This window comes from Heterocephalus glaber, unplaced genomic scaffold (genome assembly GCF_053883595.1).
Source record: "Heterocephalus glaber isolate CG9 unplaced genomic scaffold, H.glaber_assembly_v1.0 deba00001744, whole genome shotgun sequence".
Lineage (NCBI taxonomy): Eukaryota > Metazoa > Chordata > Mammalia > Rodentia > Bathyergidae > Heterocephalus > Heterocephalus glaber.
In genome coordinates, this window is record NW_028258450.1 from 4,773,733 (window position 1) to 4,800,098 (window position 26,366).

Genomic DNA, 26,366 nt, shown 5'->3' on the forward strand with positions numbered 1-26,366 from the left:
ACTTGCAAGGGCTTGGTGGGAGGGCGACGAAAAGGGGGCTACTGGGGAGACTCTGGGGCTCCAGGAGACTGCAGGTGGTCGGGATGGTCTGTTTGGGGAGCACTGGGCTGTGAAAGTAGGGAGAGGCAGGAGCTGAAAGAGCCTGGAGGGAATGTCTGGAAGGCTTTAAGGCCAGGATAAGATCCTACGAGACCAGCCGGAGAAATGCGTGCCTTAGGGTAAGACCACGTTATTTTAAGAATTCAATAGCAAGAGGCGGTGCGGACACAGGGACTTGTGAGAGAGAGGAGCGCTCACCACGACCTCAGGACCTCAGGTCCTCGCAGACTCACTACGCATGCGCAGCCAACGGCTTGCAGAGAAGCCGCCAAAAGTGCTTGGCCACAACCTTCAGCGTCGGCGCCCGCCGAGGCCATGGGCGTGGTCTCCCCTGGCCACACCCTCTCACCGCAGAGCACGCCCCCGCCGCCCGCTGCTGTCCACGTGGGCCTCCCAGGCGGGCTGGCAGTGGGCGCCTCTCCCTGCAGGCTGGGTGTGCCCGCCGCCTGTGGTTTCCTGTGGGAGGAAGAGGCCGTGAACGCTCAGCTCTGCTCGCATCCTCAGAGGCCAGGGTGGGGAAGAGGCCGCCTCCGTCTTGGGTCTCCAGATTCTTCCCCTTCTACAGAGCCCTAGGATGGGGACCCCGCCCCGACGTCCCCCAGGGTACCCCAGCCCGGAGCTAATTCAACTCAGGGAACCTGAGTGCTACACTGCTGTTCCCACTCCCCCAGCTCAAGTCTCCACCTTCCTAGCGACTGTTCCTCTCCTCCCAGAGCTAAAAGGCAGCTCCCTAACTCCCAAACCCTGCACTGTTAGACACACACACACACACCGTGCCCCTAACTTTTCCTTCAGGGACTTAGACTTTCTAACTCCCCTCAGGATCTGAGTTCAGACAGTCTCCATCCTTCTCAGGAATTTAAATCCGGGGCTATTTATTCTCTTCCCCTAGGGACCCTCATTTTGAATTCCAAACTTTAGTCCCGGGACCCAATGGATCCAAGAAGTCGCTCTTTCCCTAATTCCTAGAGATGGTGAACCAGGATCCTCCCGAATCCTCTCAGGGCCCTAATGCCTGGTATAAGTAGAATGGATGCGATCGTGCTGGCTGTGTGCTAAGACTACTCTAAGAACTGTACTTACTAACGTATTTACTATTACCTCTACTTTACAGATAAGAAACACCGGATGTTAAGAGTAGGAAGTATTTTTTGGGAGAAAGGTAGCTTCTAAGAGAGACAGGAAAGTGGGTTGCCTGCCCACTCGCTTCTCAAGGGAGCTATATAGAGCAAAGCCATGAGGTGAAGGGGGTATAAGGTGGGACGAAACTATAGCCAATTACACCGCGCCTGCCTTGCAAGTGCAAGGACCTGAGTTCGATCCCTGGTACACCCCCCCCCGCAAAAAAAAACATAGCCAATTAATAAGATTACAAGTATGGTCGCTTAAGTAATATTGATCCAATGGGGGGCTGGGGATTTAGCTCAGTGGTTTCACCGCCTGCTGCAAGCGCAAGGACCTGAGTTCGATCTCTGGTACCAAAAATATATATATATGTGTATATATATTGATCCAATGGGAAATCACAAGGTGGGTATGAGGTGGAACAGAACTATGATAAACCACTAAGATCACAAGTATAGTCGCTGAGGTAATATTGATTAAATGGGGATCAAATGGAGAAGCAAGTCATGTAGCAAGTACATGGACTGAACAAGAACTTTTCCTGGAAGGTATGGGCCAGGGATAGTTTGGTCACCACCCAAGGTGATTGATGCCTATTTAGAATACCAATCACTAGGGCTGGGATGTAGCTCAGTGGCACTATACCTGGCCTGCCTGGCAAGCACAAGGTTCTGAGCTTGATCCCCGGTACCAGGAGAAAAAATATATCAGTCACTGCTGTTCATTTGTAGGGAAAATATGCAGGTGTAGTCATTTCTCCTTGTCTTGAAGCCTGACATTTAATGAATATACCTCCAGCCACAGTTGCAATATGTTCTTCTGTACTAACTCTCTGAGGACCGGGGATTTAGCTCAGCGGTTCCGCCACCTGCCTCGTAAGTGAAAGGTCCCCAGTTTGATCCCCGGTACCAAAAAAAGAGAAAATGTGTACTAACTCTGTGGAGGGTCCACCCCTGTCTGGCTGCCTATAATATTTTAACTAACCTAGCTGTCTATAATACCAGCTTTCAGGAGGCTGAGACAGGAGGATTGTCATGAGTTCAAGGCTAGCCTGGGCTACATAGCGAGACCCTGTCTCAAAAGACCCACACACAAAAACAAAAGAAAGAAAAATACACTGAGGCATAAAGAGGTTATTAGTAATATGCCCAGAATCATACAGCCAGTGAGTAAAGGACCTTGGATTTGAATCCAGCCCATCTGGCTCTAAGGTCTATGCTATACTTGTACTCACTCCCTCTGGAGGGTCCAAACCACCCCACCCAGCTCTGGCCTCATCTGATGCCCAGATCCCCCCCCCATCCAGCTCCCCAGCTCTCGATTCACGTGGACCCCAACACTTGGTGCCCTACCAAGCACTCCAGGTGCACAGTTAAAACTCAGTCCCTAGTACGTGCACTGCATGCCTATGAAACCCCTCACTGCTTCCCGCTGCACTTAGCAGAGCCTCCGAGCTCCTCCCCCAGTCTTCAAGGGCACCCTTTGATTTCCCATCCCTCCCTCCTTTGGCTGCCTGTCCTCCAGCCACACTGGCCCTTCTGTCTGCTCCCCAAACAACTGGAGCTTGTTCTCCAGAACCTTCCCACTTCCTGTTCTCCTGGCATCAAAGGATTCCCATCTTCAAGTCTCAGCTTCCAGATCACCTCCTTCAAGAGGCCTCCCCTGATTCCCTGTGCTCCCACCCCCTCTTATCTCTATTGCTCTGCTTCCTCTAAAACACTCAGCACTCTCTGAAGGTTGTGTTCCTCAGGGACCGTTTCTTTTATTGTCCATCTCTCCTGCTAGAAGACAGGCCTCAGAACTGCTGAGCTCCCAGGTGCTTTCTTCATGATTAGTTGCTGCTTCATAGTACGTGCTCGGTAAGTGTTCCAAGGAAGACAGGAATGGCTTGGGTGTGTCAGCATGCCAATATTACCTTCTTCATCCAGAATATCCATCACAATCACTGTTACCAGCATTAGCATATTGTCAGTGGTACCATACCCAAAACACAGATGAGGAAACCGAGGCTCCGGGAGGTGAAATAACAGCCCCAGTCACCCAGCCTGGAAATGATGGCCTTGGGAGTCTTGACTTCCACCTCGGGGCCCCTTTCAGAGTTTCGCATCTTTCTCCCATCCTGGAACCTGGCCTCCTCCGAAGGCTCAGGCCCTGGCCCTCTCACTACCCAGCCCCAAACTTCCCGGCCTGGCCCGAAAGCAGAGGTCCCATCCCAGGGCGAGCCCCAGGCCGCCGCCCTCAGATCGAGGAGCGCACCCCCGCCCCCAGGCCTGCCCCACCCCGGCTCGGAGAAGCCCGGCAGTTGCCGTCTAGGGGCGCTGGGAGGGGGGCAGAGAAGGAGGAACCCGAGAGGGCCCTCCCACCGCTGCTGCGGGCCCGGCGGGGTGCGGTGGGGGTGGTATAAAAGGGTCGGTATAGATAGAGGAGCCCAGAAAGAGACCGAGCCCGAGAAGGAGGCCGAGAAAGTGAGGGACTGCGAGAGGCAGCGAGAGGCAGCGGCGCTAAAGGGCTGGGGGGTGGAAGGAGGGAGGGAGGCGGCGAAGAAGGGGGGGGGCCGCCGAGGGGGAAGGAGAGGGAGAAGGGCGGGGCGCAGAGGCCCAGCGAGGGACCAGGCTCCGACCCTGACTTTTTAGGCGGCTCTCGGTAAGTTTCCAGTCCGTTATTCGGACTGGGATTTCTTTATTGACTCGGGGGTGCAGCAGTCCGGGACAGACCCCTCCAGGTGGGGAAAGCTTCCCACTTCCGACCCCCATGGAAACCCTTGTAATTTAAGAAGTGGTGTCTTAGCACTTGGGGTGGGGATCCAGGACGGGGTGGTTCTGGCATGAGTTGGGGGGGGCAGCAGAGCCCCCAACGGGAAAACTCCCCAGGACTCCATTGTCCTGAGGGCCCTGAGATCGGGAGGGGCCTGAGGACCCCTCCATTCTGGGGGCCCCCAGGTCCCTCCGTGGGGTCGCCGAAGGCTGGGGAGGTCGGCCCCCTAGTCTCCGCCCCCACTCCTCCAGCAGAGATCCGGCCCTGTCTCCAGGTGTCCACCACAGCTGGCAGCGGGCGGGGTGGGCACCTCGTGGACATGGCCAGAGGCTGGGGTTTCCCTGGTGCTTGGAGCCAGAGGGGGTGAATGAGTCACGGGTGACTCACCCGGGGCCCCCTCCTCCCCCCACCCAGGAAGGGAGTGGTGTGAGTCAAGGATGCCTGTTGCTAGGCACGACCACTAACTCCTGATACATTGGAGAGGGGCAGGTTCAATTTAAAATTTCATATATTGGCCTGCATGCCCCCAGGGACAGATTCTAGGACACAGGGCTACACTGCTAGTCCTACTCCTCCCAGCACCCAAGAGCCAGGCTCTGACAGTCTCCGTCCTTCCTCGGAGGAACCCAGGAGTCTGGGACTCAACCTCCTCCTCCCCTAAGGGACACAGAGTTGTCCCAGCCGCTCCTCTCTCAGAGCCGGCGTCAGGCCCAGCCTCCTCCCTCGGACCCGCCCGGACCGGGGTCCAAGACCCTCCTCTTCCTCAGGCCAGGGGCCCTTGGCTCCCCCGCCTCGTCCCAGCCTCTCGATCCTCCGCCTGCTGACTGCCCCGCCCCTAGGCTCCCATCTCAGCCATGTCGCTCCTCCTGCTGGTGGTCTCTGCCCTTCACATCCTCATCCTCATCCTGCTTTTCGTGGCCGCTCTGGATAAGGTAAGCCTTCTTGGGGGCGGGGCTCTCGCTCCGGCCACGCCCTTCTAAAAAAACCCCACTCTAGCCCCGCCCTCTTTCCTGGCCTCAACCCTGCACCTCTCCACCTCTACCCTTCCTTCCCACACCCTCTCCTCCCCCTGACCCACCTCCTTTCCTCCTGCAACCCTGCCCACCCTCCGCCCTCGCCCTGCTCCTCCCCCTTCCCGGACCCCGCCCACCTCCCCTTCCTAACCCTACCTGGCCTCCTCATCCACCCCAGTCCTGGTGGACCCTCCCGGGGAAGGAGTCCCTGAACCTCTGGTACGACTGCACGTGGAACAACGACACCAAAACGTGGGCCTGCAGTAACGTCAGTGACAACGGTGAGGGCCCAGGGCAAGGACAGGGCTGCAGAATGGTTGGGGCCCCCAAGTCTCCTCCTGGCCCTAACTTTTCAATGCGCAGGCTGAGCGGTTGGGGTGGCGGCCCCCACCGATTTGGTTGGTAGTGGGCAGCTGCTCCTGTAACAAAGAGGATGGGCCCAGGGATTTAGCTCAGTGGCACCACACCTTCTTTGCAAGTACAAGGTCCTGAGTTCAATCCGCAGTACCAAAATAAATAAATAAATAAAAATAAAGAGGATGGGCCAACAGCACGGCCCAGCACCGTCCCCTTAGGCCTCAGAAAGGCTGCAGGGCTGATGGCTTTGTTTGGGCTACAGGTTTAAGGAATGAGGAGAGAGACTGGAAAATTTTGAGAAGGCTCTATTTCCAAAGGTCTAAGCAGAGGAGCTATTGTTCTGAATGGTGCATGGGAGGGGGCAAGGGTGGAACCACATTAGGATTCCAAATTCTAAGGGGACAAGGACTTGCACCCCCTGCAGTTTCAAGGGAAAGAAGGTGGAGCTGAGATAGAAGAGCACTTGCCTAGCATGGCCCAGCTCTGAGTTCCATCCCCAGTACTCCAAAAAATAAAATGTGAAAGATGAAGTGCTTTTCCCCCAAGATCAAAGCAAGCAGTTTGCTCTCTTTTCTTTTTAACCTTGTAGTACTGGCATTAGCCAAAACAAAAGAAAGAAATGGAAGGAACTAGTCAAAAGTTGCTCTGTTCTTAGGAGACATTTTTGTTTATATAGAAAACCCTTAAAATTCTGCAAAGCAGCCACCAGAGCTGATCCAGGAATTTAGCAAGTTCAGCTCAAGGTCACAGAAGTGAACTCCTAGGTGTCTAAGCTGCGTGGCTCTGAAGGGGCCAGGGGTACAGCGAAGGGGTAAAAGACGAGCAAACAGGGAGCTGAGTCCAGGCCTCCTGTGACCTCACCTCCGTGTCCCCCTGCTGCAGGTTGGCTGAAGGCTGTGCAGGTACTCATGGTGCTGTCCCTCATCCTGTGCTGCCTGTCCTTCATCTTGTTCATGTTCCAGCTGTACACCATGCGTCGAGGGGGGCTCTTCTACGCCACCGGCCTCTGCCAGCTCTGCACCAGTAAGCATCACCCCCCACACTCCAGGAACTGGGGGGACCTGGAGGCGAGGGGGTGGGGGACAGTGCTGGGGCCGGGAGAACAGATCTCTGCAGAAAGAAAACCTTTTCCAGCATCTCAAGAACCACCTGAGGTGTCTCCCAGGATGCCCCCTCTGCCCCAGGGACTGGTGGGAGTTGTAGCTTTTGGTGACTCCGGGCACAGTTTTGACATGTTTCTGAGTCATGGGGGAACTCAGGGCTCCCAAGGAGCCCAAGCTGGGGAAAGGAGTTTGGGTAATTTGGGTCCCAGGAATGGGGGTGACTAATGAGTACCCCGGAAGGGATATCTGAATCATAGTAGTAATGTTATTATGTCATCCAACCACTATTTCTTTTTTGTTGTTGTTTTGTTCTTTGTTTTTGGAGACAGGGTCATGCTATGTAGTTCAGGCTGCCCTTGAACTCACTGTGTAGCCCAACCTGGCCTCAAATTCACAACAATCCTCCCTCTTCAGCCTCTCAATTGCTGGGATCACAGGCATGTGTCATCATGCTTGGCTTATCAAACCACTATTTCTTACAGAGCCACCATGTATGAGACACTTTGGAGAGATTTTACTTTTTAATTTTTTTACTTCAAGCAGCCAAGTGTTCAGTTAATCATAGTCCTTGGGTTGGGGAACATTATACTACTGTATTCTTGTAAAGCCCCTCTCCTGTTTCATTAATTCACTATTGTATTTCTGGCTTGTGAAAAAAAAAAAACCTCATCTGGGCACGGTGCTGCACACCAGAAATCCGAGCACTCAGGAAGCTGAGACAGGAGGATCACCACAAGTTGGAGGCCACCCCGGGCTAAATAGCAGGTTGAAAGCCTGTTTGAACTACCTAATGAGATCCTGTCTCAAAAACACTACAAACCAACAAATAAATAAACAATACCCAGCACTCTGAGAGGCTGAGGCAGGAGGATCATAAATTTAAACCCAGCTGGGTAATTTAACAAGTTAGCAAGACTCAAAATTACAAAATAAAGACTGGGGATGTAGCTCAGTGCAGAGGCCCTGGGTTCAAACCTCAGTGCCAGAAACAAAAAATTCCATGGGTGGTTGGGGGAGTGAGTAGGTGGATAGCGCGGTGCCATGTTACGCTTGAGCAAATGAGACCCAGAGAGATTAAATTCCCCAAGGCCACTCTGCAGTAGCTCGATGGCTTTCTCAGGGTTGAGAGCCACACTCCGCAGGCCCCACACAGCCCCTCGCGGGTGGGTGGGACAGGCAGCCCCCCTGCCGGCCCCGCGTGACGCCAGCCCCGTGTTCCCGCAGGCGTGGCTGTGTTCTCAGGGGCCCTGATCTATGCCATCCACGCCAAGGAGATCGTGGTGAAGCACCCGCGCGGGGGCAGCTTCGGGTACTGCTTTGCGCTGGCCTGGGTGGCCTTCCCCCTGGCGCTGGTCAGCGGCATCGTCTACATCCACCTGCGGAAGCGAGAGTGAGCGCCCCGCCCTGCCCGCTGCCCAGGCCCACAGCCAGAAAATAAAACCGTTTGACCGCGGCCTCCCTCCTTCCTGACTCCTCGGGGGACGCAAGCAGCACAGGCCTAATCTCTCCAGAACCCAACCTGGGAGAGCCCCACCAGCTACCCTGCCATGGGAATGCCCATCTCCGGGGACCCCGGAGCGGAACCCTGGCCATCCTGTGATCCTAGCACATGGGAGGCTGAGGCAGGAGGATTGCCTCGAGTTCCAGGCCAGCCTGGGCTGCATAGCAAGACCCTGACTCGGGGTGGGGATCAGCAGTCTACTGTCCAGCCCTCTCTCTCTCTGCTGAAGGTTCTGTTCCTCAGCCCCACACTCTCTGGGCCCAAGCACGCTGTGTATGTTCTTAAATTGTCGGTCTCTCTGGCCTTCTCTGTGACCCTCCCTATGGAGTGTTTTTCTTTGTCCACCTTGGAAAACATTCTCTCTTCCTCTCTAGAGCCCAATCCTTCCCCTTTTTCTTTTTCTCTGTCTCCTCAAAGGCTGCCTCTGGCTGTTATGACACTTCAGTAAAAATCAGAAGGCACGGCCCTCCTCCTGGCTGACCTCTCACACTGAGGCTTGGTCAGAAGCCTGGAACTTCACAACCACTCACCCCGAGGCTGTGAGCTCTTGTTCAGTGAACAATCGGCACTAGGCACATGGCCACCCTACCAACCCTGCTTGTGAGACCCAGAATCAGGTCGTCAGGAATGAGGTCCTTGTAACATCCTCTTCTGTGACCCACAGTCCGTGTTTCAGCAACCACAAACCCAGCCCTCTAACACCGCAGCTTTCTCTGCCTGGAACGCCCCACAAGCAGAGTTCCTTTGCAGGATTCCGATCCCCCTCCCATTCCTTCAGTCACCCTGCACATCCGCATTTATTAAACAGGATTTACTTCTTTGGGAGAGAGGACTGGGAAGAAATTGACAGACCAATAAATACCGCGCGGGGGAGGGGAGGCTCCAGACCGAGGTAGTTTCTGAAGAAAAGGCAGCAAGGCACCTGAGGTTGTTTGTTGGGAGCCTGAGCCGCAGTGAGTCGGGGTAAGGGTGGGCGCTGCTTCCCCCAGGCCCACAGCTTCCGGGCTGGCCCAAGGTTCCAACGCCTTCAGCTCCGACACCCTGGTCAGCAGTTGACCAAACGGCCCGTACACGGCAGCAGCGATGAAGACAAGACCAGGCTCCGCTGGAAACGGGTGGCTGCCGGGGGCCCACGGGGCTCAGCGGCTGTTCCGGGCCAGGGGGCGGGGCCACGCGGCGCTCATTGGCCGAGCCGGGCCCCACCCAGGGCTCAAGATGGGCAGCCCCCGACACCCCGGGCTAGAAAGGCAAGAGATGTGCACACCTCGGCCTGGTAGTTTACAGAGCCGGAGCTGAACAGCTGGGACCGGCGGACACCCTCACATCGGGCAAACCAGTTCCATGTTTACGGCGAGGGTGGACCAAGAAATGTAACAGCAGCCGAGCGGAGCTGCTTCCATTGGCTGTTCCACCAAAAGGGGGGATGCCTAGCAACTGCCAGCAGCCCGGACTGGCTGCTTTAAGTATACAGCGTGGCCAAAATAATTACCTGTCAGTAACTGACAGTTGGAGAGGGACAAAGCGTAGTAGCCGTGATTGACAGCCCGTCGTGGAGGGGGCGGAGCTTGGCCCCTGGCCATGTGGCAGGTAGGCCCCGCAGCTCAGAGGCAGTCAGGGGTCGCTACCCCTGGGGGCGGCCTGGGGGACCTCAGCAGTCCCTGGGGCCAAAGGGTCCAGGTGGGGGAAACCCGGGGGAGGGTAGAGCCCGATGGTGGGTGTCAGGGCTTGCAGGTGAGCCAGGGCCCGGGATCCGTTGAAGGCCACGTCACAGCCGGACTGGGCCAGGAGCCAGCTCTCCACTTCCGACTGCAGCCACCGGGAGGTCTCTGCGGGGAAGAGGCAGGTGTGAGGCCGGCCTGGGACGGGGCACAGGCAGGCTGCGGAGATGGACACCCAGGAGTTCAGCGCCGGAACGCTTGTGTTTGGGGAACTCTGGGGGCTCCGGTCGGGAAGGGGACCACCTCGGGCTCACAGGGAGGGTCGAGGTCTCTTGTGGGGAAACTATGAGCCCACGAAGAACAGGAATGCGAGGAGGGGCCAGTGATCCCCGACCTGCAGAGAGGGAGGGCTCCCGAGGGGCGTGGCGGGCAGGTGGCCTGGCTGGTTGATCTTGGGCGGGGCAACCTATAGACTGGGGGTGGCCTCGTTGGCGGGGCGGGGCGCACACCTTCTGGCGGGCAGTGCATGCCCCCCGGCCGCCGGGCCAGGAAGCTGTGCGCCAACAGCGCCTCCTTGGCGTGCTCGTCCTGCGCGCGCAGGGCCAGCGCGCTGAGCAGCTCCGAGTTGTTGGACGTGCTGCGGAAGTACAGCATGTGCGCCAGCTCCAGCTCCTGCACGCTGCGCCGCTGCCCGAACATCTGCGGGAACAGCCCGCGGGGGGCGGGGGCGAGAGTCTGACCCGCCCCCACTCGCCGAGGCCTCCGGTTGGGGTCCAGGGCTGGGGTAGGAACTATGGTTTTCACACCCGCTCTCTTGCCCGGAGCTCCTGGCCACCATCCCCCACCCCACCCCACCCCACCCCCCTCCCAGGTGGGAAGATTACTAGGATTTTTGTTTTGGTTTTGCAATATTGGGGACTGAACTCAGGACCTGGCGCATGCTAGGCATGTTCTCAACCACTGAGCTGCACCCTAGCCCATTTTGTTTTATTTTGAAACAAAGTCTCGCTAAGTGGTTGAATTCCCCAGGCTGGGTTGAAACTTGGAACCCTCCTGCCTCGGCCTCCCAGGAACCTGGGATGACAGGTGAGCGCCACCACGCCCAGCTGGAAGATTAGTTTTTACCAAACGCTGTGCTGGTTTGTTCTTCTGGGCTATATTTAAATGGGTTTTCTCAACAGCTTTCAAACAATGAGTTTTAGCCTTGGAAGTGTGTGTTTCAATAAGAATCCCCCATCTTTGACAGACATACTTCCTTATATCCATATTCATGTCCAGATTTATTCAAAGGACCTGGTGAGGGCTGGGGATTTAGCTCAGTGGTTCTGGCGCCTGCCTCCCAAGCACAAGGTCCCGAGTTCGATCCCCGGTACCAAAAAACAAAACAAAGGACCTGGTGAAGGGGGAGCTGGGTTCAGAAGAAATCTGATCGACTAACTGTGGAAGCCAGGTGCCCGCTACAGGACAGTTCATCACACTCCTCTTTCTGCATTTGCTTGAACTTTTGCATATTTAAAAAGTTTAAAATATTAAATTTTAATATTAAATTGTAGTATTAAACTGTAAAGAGAACCAAGGGAAGAATGTTGGGGTAAGGGAAGCCTGGGGCCTGGGTGTTATCAGGGACCCATCCTCCACCTGCACCCCCAGTAGGCGACTCAAGAGCCCACCCATGCCCTCTGGGTCCTGCAGGCAGCAATGAGGTACCCACCAGCTGGCAGCCGTGAGCGAAGACCAAGTCCTGGGCAGTGAGACTGATGCCCAGGAGGGTTGAGCAGGTCAGCACAGGGTTGGCAGGGGGAGAAAGCCTGGCCCATCAGGAGCATGTGAACATCAGCAACAGGACAGCCCCCCAAGCCGGGCATGGCCCCTCTTCCAGCGAGGCCAGAAGTGACCCCACAAATCGCTGAGACACCAAACAATACCGGAGACAGGGACTCGCCATCTCCCTGCAAGCCCAGCACCCCGGCCTCTGTCCCCGCATTGGAACCAATCATCATTTCCACAGGGAGTGAGGGATCCAGGGGGACAGCATCAGGGCCCGTCAGGTAGGAAAAGCACATTAGCTTTTGTGTCCCTGGCTGCGAAGCTATGGAGCCAGTCTCCTGTGTGAGAGCAGTGTGTCCCGCTGCTCATGGCACACATGGGGCCAGAGGTCACCCGGAGAAAGGTCACCACCTGCTACCAGCCAGCATCTCCCCCAGCCTCCCGCCCTCTCCCTGGGACCCATATAGAGAGGCAGCCCCAGCCCCTCTGGTCCATCCCCACAGTCCCGGCCAGCCCTGCCCCTGCCCTGCCAGAGGCTGTGGGCACTGAGCCATGCCCCTCTGCACAGGCACCCTGACTGAGCCAGCTGTTCCAGACATAGGACAGATGCCTCCCCCAACAGACGGACGATGGACGCTTGTGTCCTCAGGCTCCTGGGGTCCCCACTGCAACCTCCACAATGTGCATGACCCTTTCTCCCTGCAGGGCAGGATGGGGCCCATGCAGGCAGCGTGCAGGGGAGGGGCGGGCAGCTCTGGGGGTGGGAGACCCCCTGGAGGGCAGAAGAGGGCCTGGGTGAGATGGAGCACCCACACATGGGGAACCCCAAACAGAAGGAACAGGGTGGGCCATGTGGGGGCCTCCCAGCCCTGCTCCAGGTGGCGTGGAGCCCCCACCATGCACTGCCATGGCAGAGACCGCAGGGCCAGGGAGCTCCCGAGTGGGGCACATGTGGAGGAGGCTGCAGCCCCACCAGGGTGTGGGGAAAGCTCACAAAGCCACTCCATTCACTGGTGAATTTGCATGTGTATGTGTGTATGTGTGTACGTGTAGGGTGCTGGGGACTGAGTCTCAGGCCTTCACACTGAGCTACATCCCTAGCCCTTTTTTTATTTTTTATTTTGAGGCAGGATCTTGATAAGTGGCCAATTTGCCCCGGCTGAACTAAAGTTTACAATCCTCCTGCCTCAGCCTCCCGGCATGCTGTGATTATGGCATGCACTCCATACCCAGCTTTGCTGGGTTTTAAACAGGGCTCATCGGGCAGGGAGGCTCCAGCCCCCAGACCACTGAGGATGCAACAAGTGGGCGGCTCTCAGCTGGGCACAGCATGCCCTCCCCAGAATGAAGGGACACTGGCCCCCAGGCCTAGTGCCACCCCTACCCTCTGTCCTCCAAGGACACCTTGGTCCCTTCTGGCTCTCTACCCCCCAGAACAAGGCCTGGGGCCATCTCTGGGCCCTGGGCCTTACCCTTTCCGCTGGGTGCTGGTCCTGAGCAGAAAGTGCCCCCTTCCCCACAGACCTCCTGCTGGCCTGGCCCCCTCACTCCCTCCCAGCCTGTGGCCTGGCCATTATCTGTGGAATTTATGACCTGTCTTCCTGAGCGCCTCCCAGACAGCTGCAAACAGCTTGAAAACCAATGAGCCAGCAAGCGACCAATCAGGCCGAGCGGCCGCCTCACACCGCTCCTCACTCCTGGGGCCAGTGCCAAGCCTGGGAGAGGCAGCAAGAGGCAGCCTCCAGCCAGAGCAGTGCTAGGGTGTCAGCACCCCTACCCCCTCCATGAATCCTGAGATGGTGAACAACCTGAGCAACTGTACACAGCGTCTCTGCACTCACATGGAGCAGAGTCAGGAAGAGAGTCTGGTAACACAAGTCCCTGGAACCCAATCCCAGTCTCCCATCCAGTTCATCTGGGCTGGAGCCCAGGAGGTGCATTTATAAAACAGCTCCCCCATTGATAATAACCCACGGCTGCGACGGAAACTGGGGGAACAAACAGTCCAATCGGTAATAATCATCATCATCTCAATAGCTAGTGCTCAGACTTCCAGGACCATGCCAGGCTCTGCTCTTGGTGGTCCTGATGCAATGAAAGCCTCTAATCCCCCCAGCTCCCCTCCGAGTTAGGTTCCATGATTCCCACTGCATAGAGAGGGCTGGGAATTTAGCTCAGTGGTTCTGGCACCTGCCTTGCAAGCTCAAGGTTCTGAGTTCAAGCCCCAGTACAAAAAAAAATACCCACTGCATAGAGAGTTGAAGCAACTCAAGGTCACACAGCTCAGCTGGGCGCGGGGTGCACACCTGTCACCCCACAGCACTGGGAGGTGAGGCAGGAGGGCTGCCCTGAGCTTGGGGGAGCGCTGGGGGCTCCACAGGCAGAGCCTGTCTCAGAAAACCAAAAGAAAAGCTCACACAGCTCCAAGGTGGAAGAGTCAGGTTCAAATCCAGCTGCTGCGATCACACACCCCTCTCTGCCCATAAAGCACCTCGAAGCAGGGGCTCCTCCAGGAGGGGCTGTGAGCCCTGGGAGCACCAGGACAGCACGCAGGCCACAGGAACTCCTCTCTCCCTCACAGGGACACACCCTCCGAGGCAGGTCTCACTGTTACTCCCATTTTCCAGGTAAGGAAACCGAGGCACATGAAGGAGGGAAGGGGGGAGGGAAGCAGTGGTAACACAGGAGGGCGGGACGTGGTGGTACAGCCAGTGATCCCAGCACTCTGGAAGGCTGAAGCAGGAGGGTCACAAGTTCAAGCCAGCATGGGCAATATAATAATTTTGTGATAACTAGTCTCAAAATAATAAATAAAAAGGGCTGGGCCGGGGATTTAGCTGAGTGGTGCCACCGCCTGCCTAGCAAGCTCAAGGTACCAAGTTCGATCCCCGGTACCAAAAAAAATAAAAATTAAATTAAAAAGAGCTGGGGATGTAGCTCAATGCAGAGGCCCTGGGTTCCATCCCAAGCACCACCAAAACAATAATAATATTTTTTTTTTTTTGGTACCGGGGATCGAACTCGGGTCCTTGCACTTGCACAGCAGCCGGCGAAACCACTGAGCTAAATCCCCGGCCCCAATAATATTATTATTAATAATAATCATCTAAAATAATATTAACAATAGCAGCGCCTGCGCTGGCCAGGGAGCCCGGGCTGCGGGCGGTGGTTACCTTGGAGGCCCGCAGGCCCATGAAGATGGCGAAGAGCAGCAGCAGCAGGGACGTGGCCACCTTGAGGTCGGACAGCACCACCATGCCTACGTTGACGAAGAACACCAGGCCGGACACGGCCAGCGTGAGGTTGAGAGCCGCGCGCTGCAGCGTGGGCGTGCGCACCTTGAGCTCGGGCAGCAGCTGCTCCAGGCCCTCCAGCGGGGTGTCCTTGAAGCTCTTCAGCACCAGGTGGCCCCGCTTGGTCCGAGCAGCCAGCACCACCCGCTTGAAGTACCTCCTGCCGGGGAGGAAGGGGTCAGGGGCGGGGCCACCCGGGCTCCTGGCTAAAGGCGACTTCTCGCGGGGAGTAAGCTGCGTGTCCAACAATCGGGGATCGCTGAGATGACACGACCAGGTCACTGGACGAGGCTTTACCAGAGCTGGCCCCAACCTTTCCCTTCCTCTGGGAAGAAAGGCAGCACCAGGTAACTGCCTTCCCCCTTTCTCCACTGCCCCCCAAACCCTGCACGGGCCTCCGGCCCTCTGCCCTCTAACCCGGCTCTCTCTTGCTGCAGCTGGGGAACACGGGCCGCCTCACCTCTCTGCAGGGGGCTGCTTGGTGAAGAAGCCACGCTTGGAGCCCACGCTGGACATACGGGGCATCTGCCCCACTCGCTGGCCCAGCGCCCAGAACTGCATGTAGATGTACTGATCCAAATTTATCGTCACCTGCCAAGAGGGACGAAGGAAGCAGAGGCAGCTGAATGCAGGCTGAGGTGTGAGGGGCAGGACCCCGGCACAGATGTCCTTCCCGGAGATGATTCCCCCCACCTGATGACATGTGGTATCATCATTCTGTGTCCAGGCAGAGAAGCCACATAGGGTTATTGATGTTGTACACTGCACAAGGGCACACCACCTGAGACAGCATCGTTCACATACTAGTCACCTTTCTTACCATACGTTAGGTTTTAGATTGAAAATGTCCCTCCAAACCTCATGAATTCAGAGGGAGGGCTTTTGGAAGCTGACTGGAGAAGGGAGGCACTATATCCATCAACAGATGAACCCACTTACAAGTCCATGGCTGAAGGTGGTTAGGAGTTAGGAGGTGGGGCCTGGATGGGAAGTGGGTCGCTGGGGCTGTATTTTTGTTGCCAGCTCCTCTCTTCTTGCTCCACTTCCTGGCTGCCATGAGATGAGCACCTTCCTCTACCAGGCCCTTCTGCCATGCTCTTCCTGCCTTTGAGCCTACCATGGACTGAGCCCTCTGAAAACCATGAACCAAAATAAGCCTCTGTTCCTATAAGTTGCAGGTGTGGGGTATTTTGTCCCAGTGATGGGAGAGTGGCCGAGACACCATCACTCCTAGTTTCTAAAATCCCACTGACTTTAAAATATCCCACTTGTTGGGTGTGGTGGCGCATGCCTGTAATCCCTTTACTCGGGAGGGGAAGGCAGGAGGCTCACAAGTTCTAGCCCAGCTGGGCAACTTAGTGACTGACTTAGTGAGCATCTGCCTCAAAATTAAAAATATGAAAAGAATTGGGGATGTGGCTCCTTACGAAGGCTCTAGATTCAATCCCCAGTGCCCTCTGACAAAAAAATTACTAACATGTGGGACTTCGGGAGATTTTAGTATTTTTATTATTTTGTTAACTTTAAGAAGGGGTTTTTTTTGGTTTTCTGAGACAGGGTCTCACTGTAATTCACACTGGCCTTGAATTCACTATGTAGCCCAGGCTGGCCTCAAACTCACAGTGATCCTCCTGCCTCAGCCTCCAAAGTGCTGGGACTACAGGCGTGTGGCAAGGATGAAGTTTTGTATCATTTATTACTATTATTTTCTAGCAAGTGATAATGAATTTTCTAGTCCTAAGAAGATCTATATCTGATGATACTTTTTTTTCCTTTCTTTTCTTTTAGTTTTTCCCATACTGAGGATTGAACCCAGAGCTTTCACACTGAGCTACATGCCTAGGCCTTTTTAAAATTTTATGTATGTATGTATGTATGTATGTATGTATGTATTTATTTATTTGGTATCAGGGATCGAACTCAGGGCCTTGCACTGTCGAGGTAGGCGGCGGCACCACCAAGCTAAATCCCCAGCCCCTATTTATTTATTTTAGAGACAGGGTCCCACTAAGTTGCTGAATTGCCTAGTTCAAACTTGTAATCCTCCTGCCTCAGCCTCCTGGTTTGATGATCACTTTTTAATAAACGGCACTGAAGCGATCCATGAGAGGGGCCCCTTCTCAAATTCTCCAAGTGTGCCCGGGGCCAAGGCTGTGTGTTTAGGACACATCTCGGGGCCCCTGGGAGCCCAGCTCAGCCCAGAAGCCAGGTACCTGGACCTCATCCTGAGGGTGGTGGACCACCAGCGCGTAGGCCAGGGCGTCCTCCGACAGCGGGGAGAAGTTGGCCTGGGCCAGCAGTGGCTCCAGGGCCTGCAGCACCTCCTGCTCGTTGGACAGACGCTGGGGGTTCGTGAGTGACGGCTGGTCCAGGGTCTCCCTGTCAGGGTTGATGGGGTCATACAGAGCCTGCAGAGAGAGCCAGGCCACGCTCTAGAGGCAGCGGAAGCGGCCCAGTCCCGGCCTTCCCTGTGTTCTCCATGGGGCCTCCCAGTCCCACCCTGATCCGGTTCCACAGCCAGGGCACTGGCCCCTCCTCCTGGGCACAGGCTGCCCAGCCAGAAGGCAGATTCTGCCCCAGGACTCTGGGCTCGTCCACAGTGGGGGCAAAAGTGCCACTGCTCCCTTGGAACTCTGCTCTGCCCTGTTCTGCCAGTTTAGACACCCTCGGGCCCACTAAAGTATAACTATTGTTAAAGCTGGACATGGTGGCACATGCCTGTGATCCCCTCACTCAGGAAGCTGAGGCAGGAGCGTCACCAGGAGTTCAAGGCTGGCCTGAATCACATAGCAAGATTCTGTCTCAAACAACAAAAACAAAAAACCTTGTTTTAATTTCCACATATTAGGATGTTCTGACACTTAAACCTTTCAGAGCAGGGCACAGCAGCCTGTGCCTATAATCCCAGCCATTCAGGATTCTGAGGTCGGAGGATCACCAGTTCCAGGCCAGTCTGGGCAACTTAGCAAGGCTCTGTATCAAGATAAAACTTAAAAAGGATGGCTGGAGATTTAGCTCAGTGGTTTCCCACCTGCTGCACAAGTGCAAGGACCCGAGTTCGATCCCCAGTACCAAAAAAACAAAAAAAAAGACTTAAAAAGGAATAGGTACATAGCTTACTGGCACAGTACCCCTGGGTTTAAGTCCCAGTACTGCAATAAATGAATAAACAAACAAATAAACCCTTCAGATTGTTGAGAAACTGCCTCTTCTGGGCCCAGCCAAAGTCTGTCTTGGCTAAGCAAACAAACCAATCTTTTGTTCTGTTGGCTTTTTTTTTGGTGCCGGGGATTGAACTCGGGTCCTTGCACTTTTGAGGCAGGTGGCGGAACCACTGAGCTAAATCCCTGGCCCTCTGGTGGCTTTTTGAGACAGGGTCTCATTATGTAGTCCGGGCTAGATTTGAACTCACTATGTAGCCCAGGCTGGCCTAGGACTCCCAAGGATCCTCCTGCCTCAGCCTCCTGTGTGCTGGGATTATAGACGCATGCCACAACACCAAGCAACACTAGACTCTTCTGTTTAATGATCCCTTTGACATTTCCAGGTGGTGGCCCTAATGACATTTGTATCTAAACAGGCCCAACGAGGCCTCTCATTTATTCTCTCTCTTTGTCTTCCTTCTTCTCTTTCTCTCTCTCTTTCTGTCTTTCTCGATACCTGGGGCCTTCTCACAGAGCTATCCCCCAACCTCCCTTTTAAAATTTTGTTTGAGACGAGGTCTTGCTAAGTTGCCCAGGCTGGGTTCAAACTTGTGATCCTCCTGCCTCAGCCTCCCAGAGTGCTGGGATCAAGGGTGTGTGCCACCCCACTGGGCTCCTGAATCTCTGTAATCCACCTCCCTCCTCAAAGCCACCTTCATCTCTCACCTAAACAACCACCTTGGTAGGCAGGAGGATCCAGAGTTCAAGGCCAGCCTAAACTACGTAGTAAGACCCTGTCTCAGAAACAAAACACAGCCAGCTGTGGTGGCACACATCTATAATATTAGCACTTAGGAGGCTGAGGCAGGAGGATCGCCAAGAGTTCAAGGCCAGCCTGGGCTACTTAGAGAGACTCTGTCTAAAAAACAACAACAACAACAAAAAGTGGGGCCAGGGATTTAGCTCAGTGATTTTGCCACCTGCTACAAAAGCCCAAGGACCCAAGTTCGATCCCCAGTACCAAAAACAAAAACAAAAAAAGAAAACCAGAACGACCCTTTCAAGGCTCTCCTTGTTGCTCTGGGTTCCAGGACCTGACTCCTGGAAGGGGACTAACACCAAAATCTCCCTTGGTGGCTGCACATTGGCCACCCTGGATTTATTTCTCCAACCACAGGGACTTTGCACACCCACCGCTGGCAGACTCCCTCTGCTTCCTTCCCTTCGCTACTGAATCGCTGGCTTCTGACACTGCAGGCCCCATCATCACTCTCAAAGTTTCTCCACCCTGCAGGCTGAGGAGGGCTGGGCAGGGCGTGCGCTGCACAAAGGGCGCCTTTTTCCTCATCCCCATCCAGACCCCAGTGCGGAAGCCAAGCTCACTGTGTCCTACGTCACCCCAGCACCGTACCCCTGTCCCTCTGTCTGCACCCAGCAGTTCTGGGACAGCCTCAGGTCCTGGCCCTCCACATCGACGCTTCCTGCAGGTGGGTGCAGCCTGCGCTCTGTCCTGTGTCTTGCACTTGGCACTGGCCCCACTTGGCAGCTGCTGAAAGAATGAAGGATGGAACTGGGTCCTCCTGGTGACTGTCACCACCTAGCCCTATCCTCAAGCAGCCCAGGGGCCTCAGATGCCATCTGCCAGTTGAGGGCCTCCAGGCTTCTGTTTCCAGGCCTGACAGCCCAGCTTTGCCCACCTAATGCTCCCCTGAAGATGCCCAGGGCTCCCAATGCTGGCCCCAGGCCAAGTCCTGCTCCACCCCAAACCTGCTCCTCCAAGGGCTCAGGCCCAGAGCCCAGGCCCCCTCCACCGGGCCCTTCTTCACCCAATCAACCCATCCACATAGGGACATCTGGGATCCACTGAGTGTCGGGGCACACACTTGTGATCCCAGCGCTTAGGAAGCTGAGGCAGGAGGATCACCTCGAGTTCAAGGGCAGCCTGGGCTACCTGGTGAGTTCAAGACCATCCTGGACTACACAGCGCGACCTTGTCTCAAAAAACAAACCAAAAAAGACATAGATCTAGGGGCCAGGGATTTAGCTCAGTGGTTCTGCTGCCTGCCTCAAAAGCACAAGGACCTGGAGTTCCATCCCCGATACAAAAACCAAAAACAAAAAACAAAAGACATAGATCCGGGATCCGACCACTCCTCGCCCTTGGCTTCAGCACGCTGACTGAGTACAGAAACCAAATCAGCTTGGTTCCCCTTTGCCCTGGCCCTCTGCACCTGTCCCTCACCCAAACTGTGGCTGACATGCACCTGCTTTGCAGGGGCCCGGCCCCTGGACTCCCTACTGGTCAGTTCACAAGCGGCCGCCAGAGGGCACCTGTTCACACTTTCGGTAAAGCTCAGAGCTCAAAGTCCTCACGGCGACGACGCACAGGAAACTGCAGGGTGTGGCCCTGGCTCCTCCCTCTCCCCAGCCCTCTTCGCTTGGATCACTGGAGCTCCTCAGACCTCCTTGCTTTTCTTCCAAAACGGCATGCGCTCCTGCCTCAGGGCCTTTGCACCTGCTGTTCCCGCGGATGTGCGTGCAGCTGGCTTCTTCAGGGCTCTGCTTATACGAGGCCTCCTCAGCAGGCCTCTCCTGACTCGCTTAAAACTGCACAACACCCCTCCTTCACTTGCTCCCCCTAATTACGGTTGTCAAAGAAAAAGAAGAAAATATCGTGTAGAATATATATCCTATATATAGTGTAAATGCCAGGTGTGGTGGCCCATGCCTGTAGTCCCAGGATTTGGGAAACTGAGGCAGGAGGATCACGAGTTTGAGGGCAGCCTGGATGACATAGCAAAACCCTATCTCAAGGGCCAGGGATTTAGCTCAGTGGTTTCATCGCCTGCTGCGCAAGCACAAGGACCTGAGTTTGATCCTCAGTACCAAAAAAAAAAAAAAAAAAAAAAAAAAAAAACCCTAATCTCAAAAACAAAGGAGCCGGGCCCGGGATTTAGCTCAGTGGTTTCGTCGCCTGCTGCACAAGCACAAGGACCTGAGTTCGATCCCCGGTACCAAAAAAAACAAAAAACAAAAAAAGGAACCGCGGTTTGGGGGGGGGGGGGGTTGTTTGTTTGTTTTTTGGTACCGGGGATCGAACTTGGGTCCTTGAGCTTGCGCAGCAAGCAGCGAAACCACTGAGCTAAATCCCTGGCCCCTGCGGTTTTTAATATGTACACACATAGAAAAATTTTTGGTTGAAGTATGTGTCATGCAATATTTGAAGACAGGATTGCATAAGACATGCTTGCACTAAAAAAGTTCTTCAGTTTATATGAAATTCGAATTTAATTGGATAGAATGGGTAGAAGAATATCCCCTAAATAGTCATGTCCCTCCCCCAAGGAAAAAATTTTTTACTTTTAAAAAAAATTCATATCACCTTCTGGATCCGGCAGCGCATGCCTGTAATCTCAGCATTCTGGCGGCTGAGGCAAGAGGCTCATGGAACGTTCAAGACCAGCCTGAGCTACATAGCCAGACCTTTCTCAAAAAACCACAAAGAGAGAGAGGATGAGAGAGACAGACAGACAGACACCCTGAGGAAGAAAAGCAAGTGGAGCTGGAGGAAGGGTGGGAATGAGGTCTCTACGCCGGCCACAGCGACCACCAGCTGGAGAGGATGGAACAGTGCCTCCGACCCAGTAGAAGAAGCTGACCCTGCCGACAGCAGGCTTCAGACTTCCAGCCTCCTAAACTGAGTAAATCTCTACAGCTCAGAGCCCCGGCCCGGAAGTGAGGAGGGCGCCCTGCGCAGTGTCAGGGACCCCACACCAGCGCTCCTCTCCTGCTCTCTAGCGTGGAGCCCATGGCTGCACCCTGGGGCCTGGGCCATTCAAGGAGACACCGTGGGCGCCCAGTAAATATTTCTGCAGTGAATTCACTGGGAGAATGCAGAGGAGAAAGCAGGATCAGAGCAAGGTCACCTCCAAGGTCACCACCTGCTAGTGAACAAGGAAGCTGCTCTGATACCTCCCTGGGCGCTTCCCCCAGAGACAGCTCTTCAGTCCCGGCCTCTGCCACCTCCACCCGCCCCAGCATCCCTGTGTACAAGCTCCTGCCTCAGCCATTCAGGTGTATTCACCTGTATTCTTTCTCTTTATATTTTTTTTATTATGGGGTTTTTGAGACAGGGTCTCACTGTGTAGTCCAGGCTGGCCTTGAAATCACTATGGAGACCATGCTAGCCTTCAACTCATGGCGATCCTCCTGCCTCAGCCTCCCAAGTACTGGGATTATAGGCATGGGCCACCACACCCAGTTTAAATATTTGGTTGTGAAAGCTACCCAGTTTATAGTATCTGTGTCATAGTGGCCCAGTTTAAGATGTCACTGATTCCCTTGATGGTCCCTTTAAGTACCATCAAGATCGTTCTATCACTTTCTCAGCCCAGGCCTCTCCTCTCACCTCTGGACCCACATCTTCCAGTCATCTCTCTACCTACCTGTCCAACAGGCAACTCAAATTCCTAAATGCAAGAGCTTGGTGTGGTGGGGCCCACCTGTAATCCCTGCACTCAGGAGGCTGAGGCAGAAGGATTGCCATGAGGTGGAGGCCAGCCTGGGCTACATTATGAGTCCCTGTCTAAAAAAAACAAACTAAAGGGGGCTGGGGATATAGCTCAGTGGCACCATCCCTGCCTGGCAAGCATAAGGTCCTGAGTTCAATTCCCAGTACAGGAAGAAAAAAGAAGAAAAACAACAGAGAAACAAAGAAAACAATGAGTTCATTTTAGGAGCTGAGTTTGAATATGCAGAACATCAGTCACAGAGATCTGGAATGCACAGAACCCTGGCTGGGAGACAGAACATGGTGGATGTGATGTGCACCAGTTTGCTCTAGTAGACATGAAGTTGAACAAGTTGGTGGTCGAAACTAAGGAGGAGGAAACTGTGTAGGTTAAAAGAGGCCTTGTTCAAGGCAGGACTCTAGAGAGCGTTACCCCTCAGAGTTAGGTGGAGGAAGTAGCCGAGACTGAGGACTGAGCAGAGCTGTGGGAAGAACACCATGAGGAAGTGGCCCCGCACAGATGGCCATTCCTGCCTGCTCTTGGCAGTGCTGGCTGATTGCTGAAGCCACTCCCTCCCCAGTGCCAATTCTCCTGCTCTTGCTACCTCTTCTTAGTAATATCCCTGCCCTGGATTTTGTTTCTGCTCCTGAAAAAGGTCACCCACCCAACGAAAGTGATAGGCTGAGCTCTCACTGCTCCCTGCAGATCTGCCTCCCCACATCGCATCTCAGTCAAGGGCAGCTGCATCCTTGGGAGGCTCACGCTGCCTCCTCAGCCACCCCACCCACAGGGCCTAATGTTGCCTTCCACGCAACAGCACTTCACCAGGCCAGGCCATTACTCTCAGCATTCAAGCTTCCATTGTCTCGAGCTGAACAAGTATGATAGGTTCTTTAATAGTCTGCTCCCCACAGGGCAGCCAGAGGGAGCCTGTTAGCACCCACAGCCGGCCAGTGCTGCCTCTCCTCTCTGATCACAGCCTCCTGTGGCGCCCGGCTGCTCAGGCTCAAAGCAAAGTCCTCAGCGCCCCAGGACCATTTGCCCCGAGTCTCTCCTCTCCTCCGTGCACTCTCCTGGCCTCCCTCTGCCCTGAACATCCTCCCGAACACAGCCATCGGCCTCAGTCCCTCTCTTCATTCGATTCACCTTCTCAAGGAGTCCTTTCCTGACCACCCCAGCTAAAATAGGCCCCCACCAGGAGGCCTGTCATGCCAGCACTCAGGAGGCTGAGGCAGGAGGATCACTGCAAGTTCAAGAACAGCCTGGGCTACAAAGTGAGTTCAAGACCAGCCTGGATACATAGTGAGACCCTGTTTCAAAAAACCAAAACAACAACGAAAATACAAGCCCCCCATCTCATCCTTCTTTATCCCACCACTCTGCTTCACTGTCCTTCACGGCACTCCTGGGCATCAGATCTTATTCTCCTTTTACTTCTTGTCTCCCCATCAGGGAAGTCAGCTCCATGAGTGTACGGCTGCATCTGTCCTATCCACTGCGGGGTCCCCAGTGCTACAAGGTGTGAGCAACTGTGTATTAGATGGATGGATGGATGGATGGATGGACAAACAAGTGGGACGGGGCCAGAGGGGCCGACCTCACCTGCAGCTGGGCCAGGACGTGGTGGTAGTGGAACAGGGTGCAGAAGTCCACGTGGGCGGAGAACTCCTCCAAGGCCGCCTTCTCTGCCGGACTGGAGTGGAATTCCTGTCACCTCAGGAAGCAAAATCTCTTTAGGGCTCTTTCCCCTCCCCATGGGAGGAATTCTTGTCCCAGAAGCCCAAATGCATGGTTGGAACTCCAGGCTTTTTAAAATTTGTTTTATTTGGGGTTGAGGGGGAAGGGTTGAGCAATTTTACTGATCAAGAAACTGAGGCAGCTGGATACAGTGAAAAACAGTTGGTCTGCCAGGCATGGTGGCATACTCCTGTAATCTCAGCTCTGGGGAGGCTGAGGCAGGAGTATTGCCATGAGTTCAAGTCCAGCCTGAACTACATAGTGAGACCCTACCTCAAAAACACAAAACAAGAGCCGGAGATTTAGCTCAGTGGCACCACGCCTGCCTCGAAAGTCCAAGGTCCTGAGTTCAATCCCCGGTACCAGAAAATTAATTAATTAATTTTTTAAAAGACAAATGGCTTAAAATGGTGACGGTCCGAGTTACTGCTTCAGTGCTAACACAGGAACACTGGCACAATGTTTATGGTGTGTCTGGTGCTGTCTGCATGACATCATTCTCCGGAGACTGCAAGGGGTTGGTAAAATTTAACCCCCATTCTTCGGAGGGGAAAACTGAGGCACAAGGAAGTCATCTCCTGAGGACCACAGCGTCTGTGTGAGGTGACTCCAATCCTGGCCTGATTCCAGGTGTACATATTGAAACTTTCGCTACTGAGCCTGTGTTGGTGCCTGGTTAAATGTCTTCACCTCAGCGAGGCTCACTTTCCTCCTAGCAGCAGAGGATCCACATCCTCTTTCTCAGAGGGCTCTGGTGAGAGTTTGCTGAGATTATCTGTGTCTGTGCGAGTGTGTGTGTGTGTGTGTGTGTGTGTGTGTGAAGTGGAGCACAAGACTCAGCAAGGATTCAATAACTTTTAAGTGAGTGACTGACAATCCTCAGTAATAATAGGTGTGAAGATGGTGGGGTAAGAGCTTAAACTCTGGAGCAGTTCCAGGATTAGGCTAAGGTGAATAAGTCATCCAAGGGCGAAAAATTTAAGAAGACATCAGGTTTCAAGCAAAGCTGGGCCACTGTGCTGTGGCCTTGGGCAAGTCCTTTTCCTCCTGCTCGCTTCTTCAACCTCATCTATAAACAGGGATGATAGTGGTACCTCCCTTAGTCAGTGGTTCTGGTTAGCAAATGTGTGACAAACACTTGGCACAGTGCCACAAATTAAGAGCTCAAATAGTGTGATAACAATTATGATCATAGATAGCTTTGCGACTGTATTTTTATTTTGTAGTAGAAATAGTAATAAGGAGGGTGATGATTATGCCCATTTTATAGAGGGAGAAATCATGCCCCAGAGAGCCCTTCCCCGGGGAATCGTTCCTGTTTGTGATCTCTGAGCTTTTGACCCTGCATTCCACCTCACCACAGCCATGTGAGGGAATCTGGAACTACAACTCCCAAGAGGATGCGCGACAGCCCTCCATGGCATGCAGGGCCTAACCGCCCCGAGGCCTGCCGGGAATCGTAGTCCCCAAAACTCGAACCCTGGACAGGCGGTACCTGTATCAGGAGGCGGAGCAGCTGCTCCTTGGAGAACGGAATGAAGCGCTCTCGGTACTGCTGGGCCCAGTCGCGGGGCTCTGTGGGGTTCCACATCTTGCGGTACACCCCCATCTTTTCCGCCAGGGATGACAGTGCCCGAGGGGTCCCGAGGAGCGCTGACAACTGTGGCCACACTCGGACCCTGGACCCCCAGACCCCTCGGGTCACATGCAGCATGGCCAGACCCTTTCCCCGGAGCCTGAACAGAGGGAAAAGAGCGGAGTCAAATGTCATCCAGAGGAAACTCGGCTGGTGGCGCATTCTCCAAGGCCATCCTTGCCCCAGGCAGGGCGCAGAGCCCGGTCCGCCCGCCGCGTACCCTCTTTTGCCCGACCCCTCCCACACTGGACCTGAATCCTAGCATGTGGTCAAAGGTCAGGGTGTTCTGCAGGCCCAGAGAACCTGCAGTGGTACAACTGGTTTCTGCGGGGTCTAGGCGGCGAGGTGGATATTAGGCGTATAGGAAATGCTCGGAAAGCTACATAGGGGATGCAGGGCCGCCCTGCCCCGGCCATGCAATCCCCCCGCCCTTCCCTCACCTTAGCCAACGCTGGACTGTCATTGAGCCTCCTGCGCATGTGCAGGAAGGTGTTCTGGGCTCCCGGGTTCAGCTTCAACCAGCAGTAAAACGCATGCGCAAATCCTGTGTCTTTCAGAGGAGTCTATTTCTTCCGACTGCCTTGCTCAATTGCACATGCGTGCTATGCATGTTTTTTTTTCCTCCACCGCCAACTTCGTTTTGTGAGGCGCATGCGCCACAGAAGTTGT

At 54.7% G+C, this 26,366-nt stretch overlaps 2 protein-coding genes across 7 annotated transcripts; one reads left to right on the top strand and one right to left on the bottom strand.

The window, feature by feature from the left end:
• The first annotated feature begins 31 nt into the window (after positions 1 to 31).
• On the top strand, positions 32 to 7,904 carry Emp3 (epithelial membrane protein 3 (MAM blood group)). Of its 4 annotated transcripts, XM_021246263.2 has the most exons (6): positions 32 to 218; positions 3,010 to 3,083; positions 4,746 to 4,910; positions 5,170 to 5,272; positions 6,231 to 6,371; positions 7,676 to 7,904. In XM_021246263.2, exons 3-6 carry the CDS (start codon positions 4,833 to 4,835, stop codon positions 7,843 to 7,845), a joined length of 492 nt encoding a protein of 163 aa, XP_021101922.2. In that variant the 5' UTR covers positions 32 to 218; positions 3,010 to 3,083; positions 4,746 to 4,832; the 3' UTR covers positions 7,846 to 7,904. The 4 variants fall into 4 exon arrangements, with proteins under 4 accessions (XP_021101922.2, XP_087056688.1, XP_004867080.2 ...); XM_087200562.1 differs by lacking the exon at positions 32 to 218 and having other exon boundaries at positions 2,579 to 3,083; positions 4,818 to 4,910; XM_004867023.4 differs by lacking the exons at positions 32 to 218; positions 3,010 to 3,083 and adding an exon at positions 3,586 to 3,867 and having other exon boundaries at positions 4,818 to 4,910.
• Positions 7,905 to 8,748: 844 nt separating this feature from the next.
• Tmem143 (transmembrane protein 143) lies at positions 8,749 to 26,355 on the bottom strand. Of its 3 annotated transcripts, none has more exons than XM_004867012.3 (8): positions 26,138 to 26,355; positions 25,557 to 25,797; positions 23,927 to 24,031; positions 16,884 to 17,078; positions 15,131 to 15,261; positions 14,551 to 14,830; positions 10,120 to 10,309; positions 8,749 to 9,778 (listed from the first exon to the last, which is right to left on the bottom strand). In XM_004867012.3, exons 1-8 carry the CDS (start codon positions 26,158 to 26,160, stop codon positions 9,564 to 9,566), a joined length of 1,380 nt encoding a protein of 459 aa, XP_004867069.1. In that variant the 5' UTR covers positions 26,161 to 26,355; the 3' UTR covers positions 8,749 to 9,563. The 3 variants fall into 3 exon arrangements, with proteins under 3 accessions (XP_004867069.1, XP_021101919.1, XP_004867070.1); XM_021246260.2 differs by lacking the exon at positions 10,120 to 10,309 and adding an exon at positions 15,610 to 15,802; XM_004867013.3 differs by lacking the exon at positions 16,884 to 17,078.
• Positions 26,356 to 26,366: the final 11 nt, after the last annotated feature.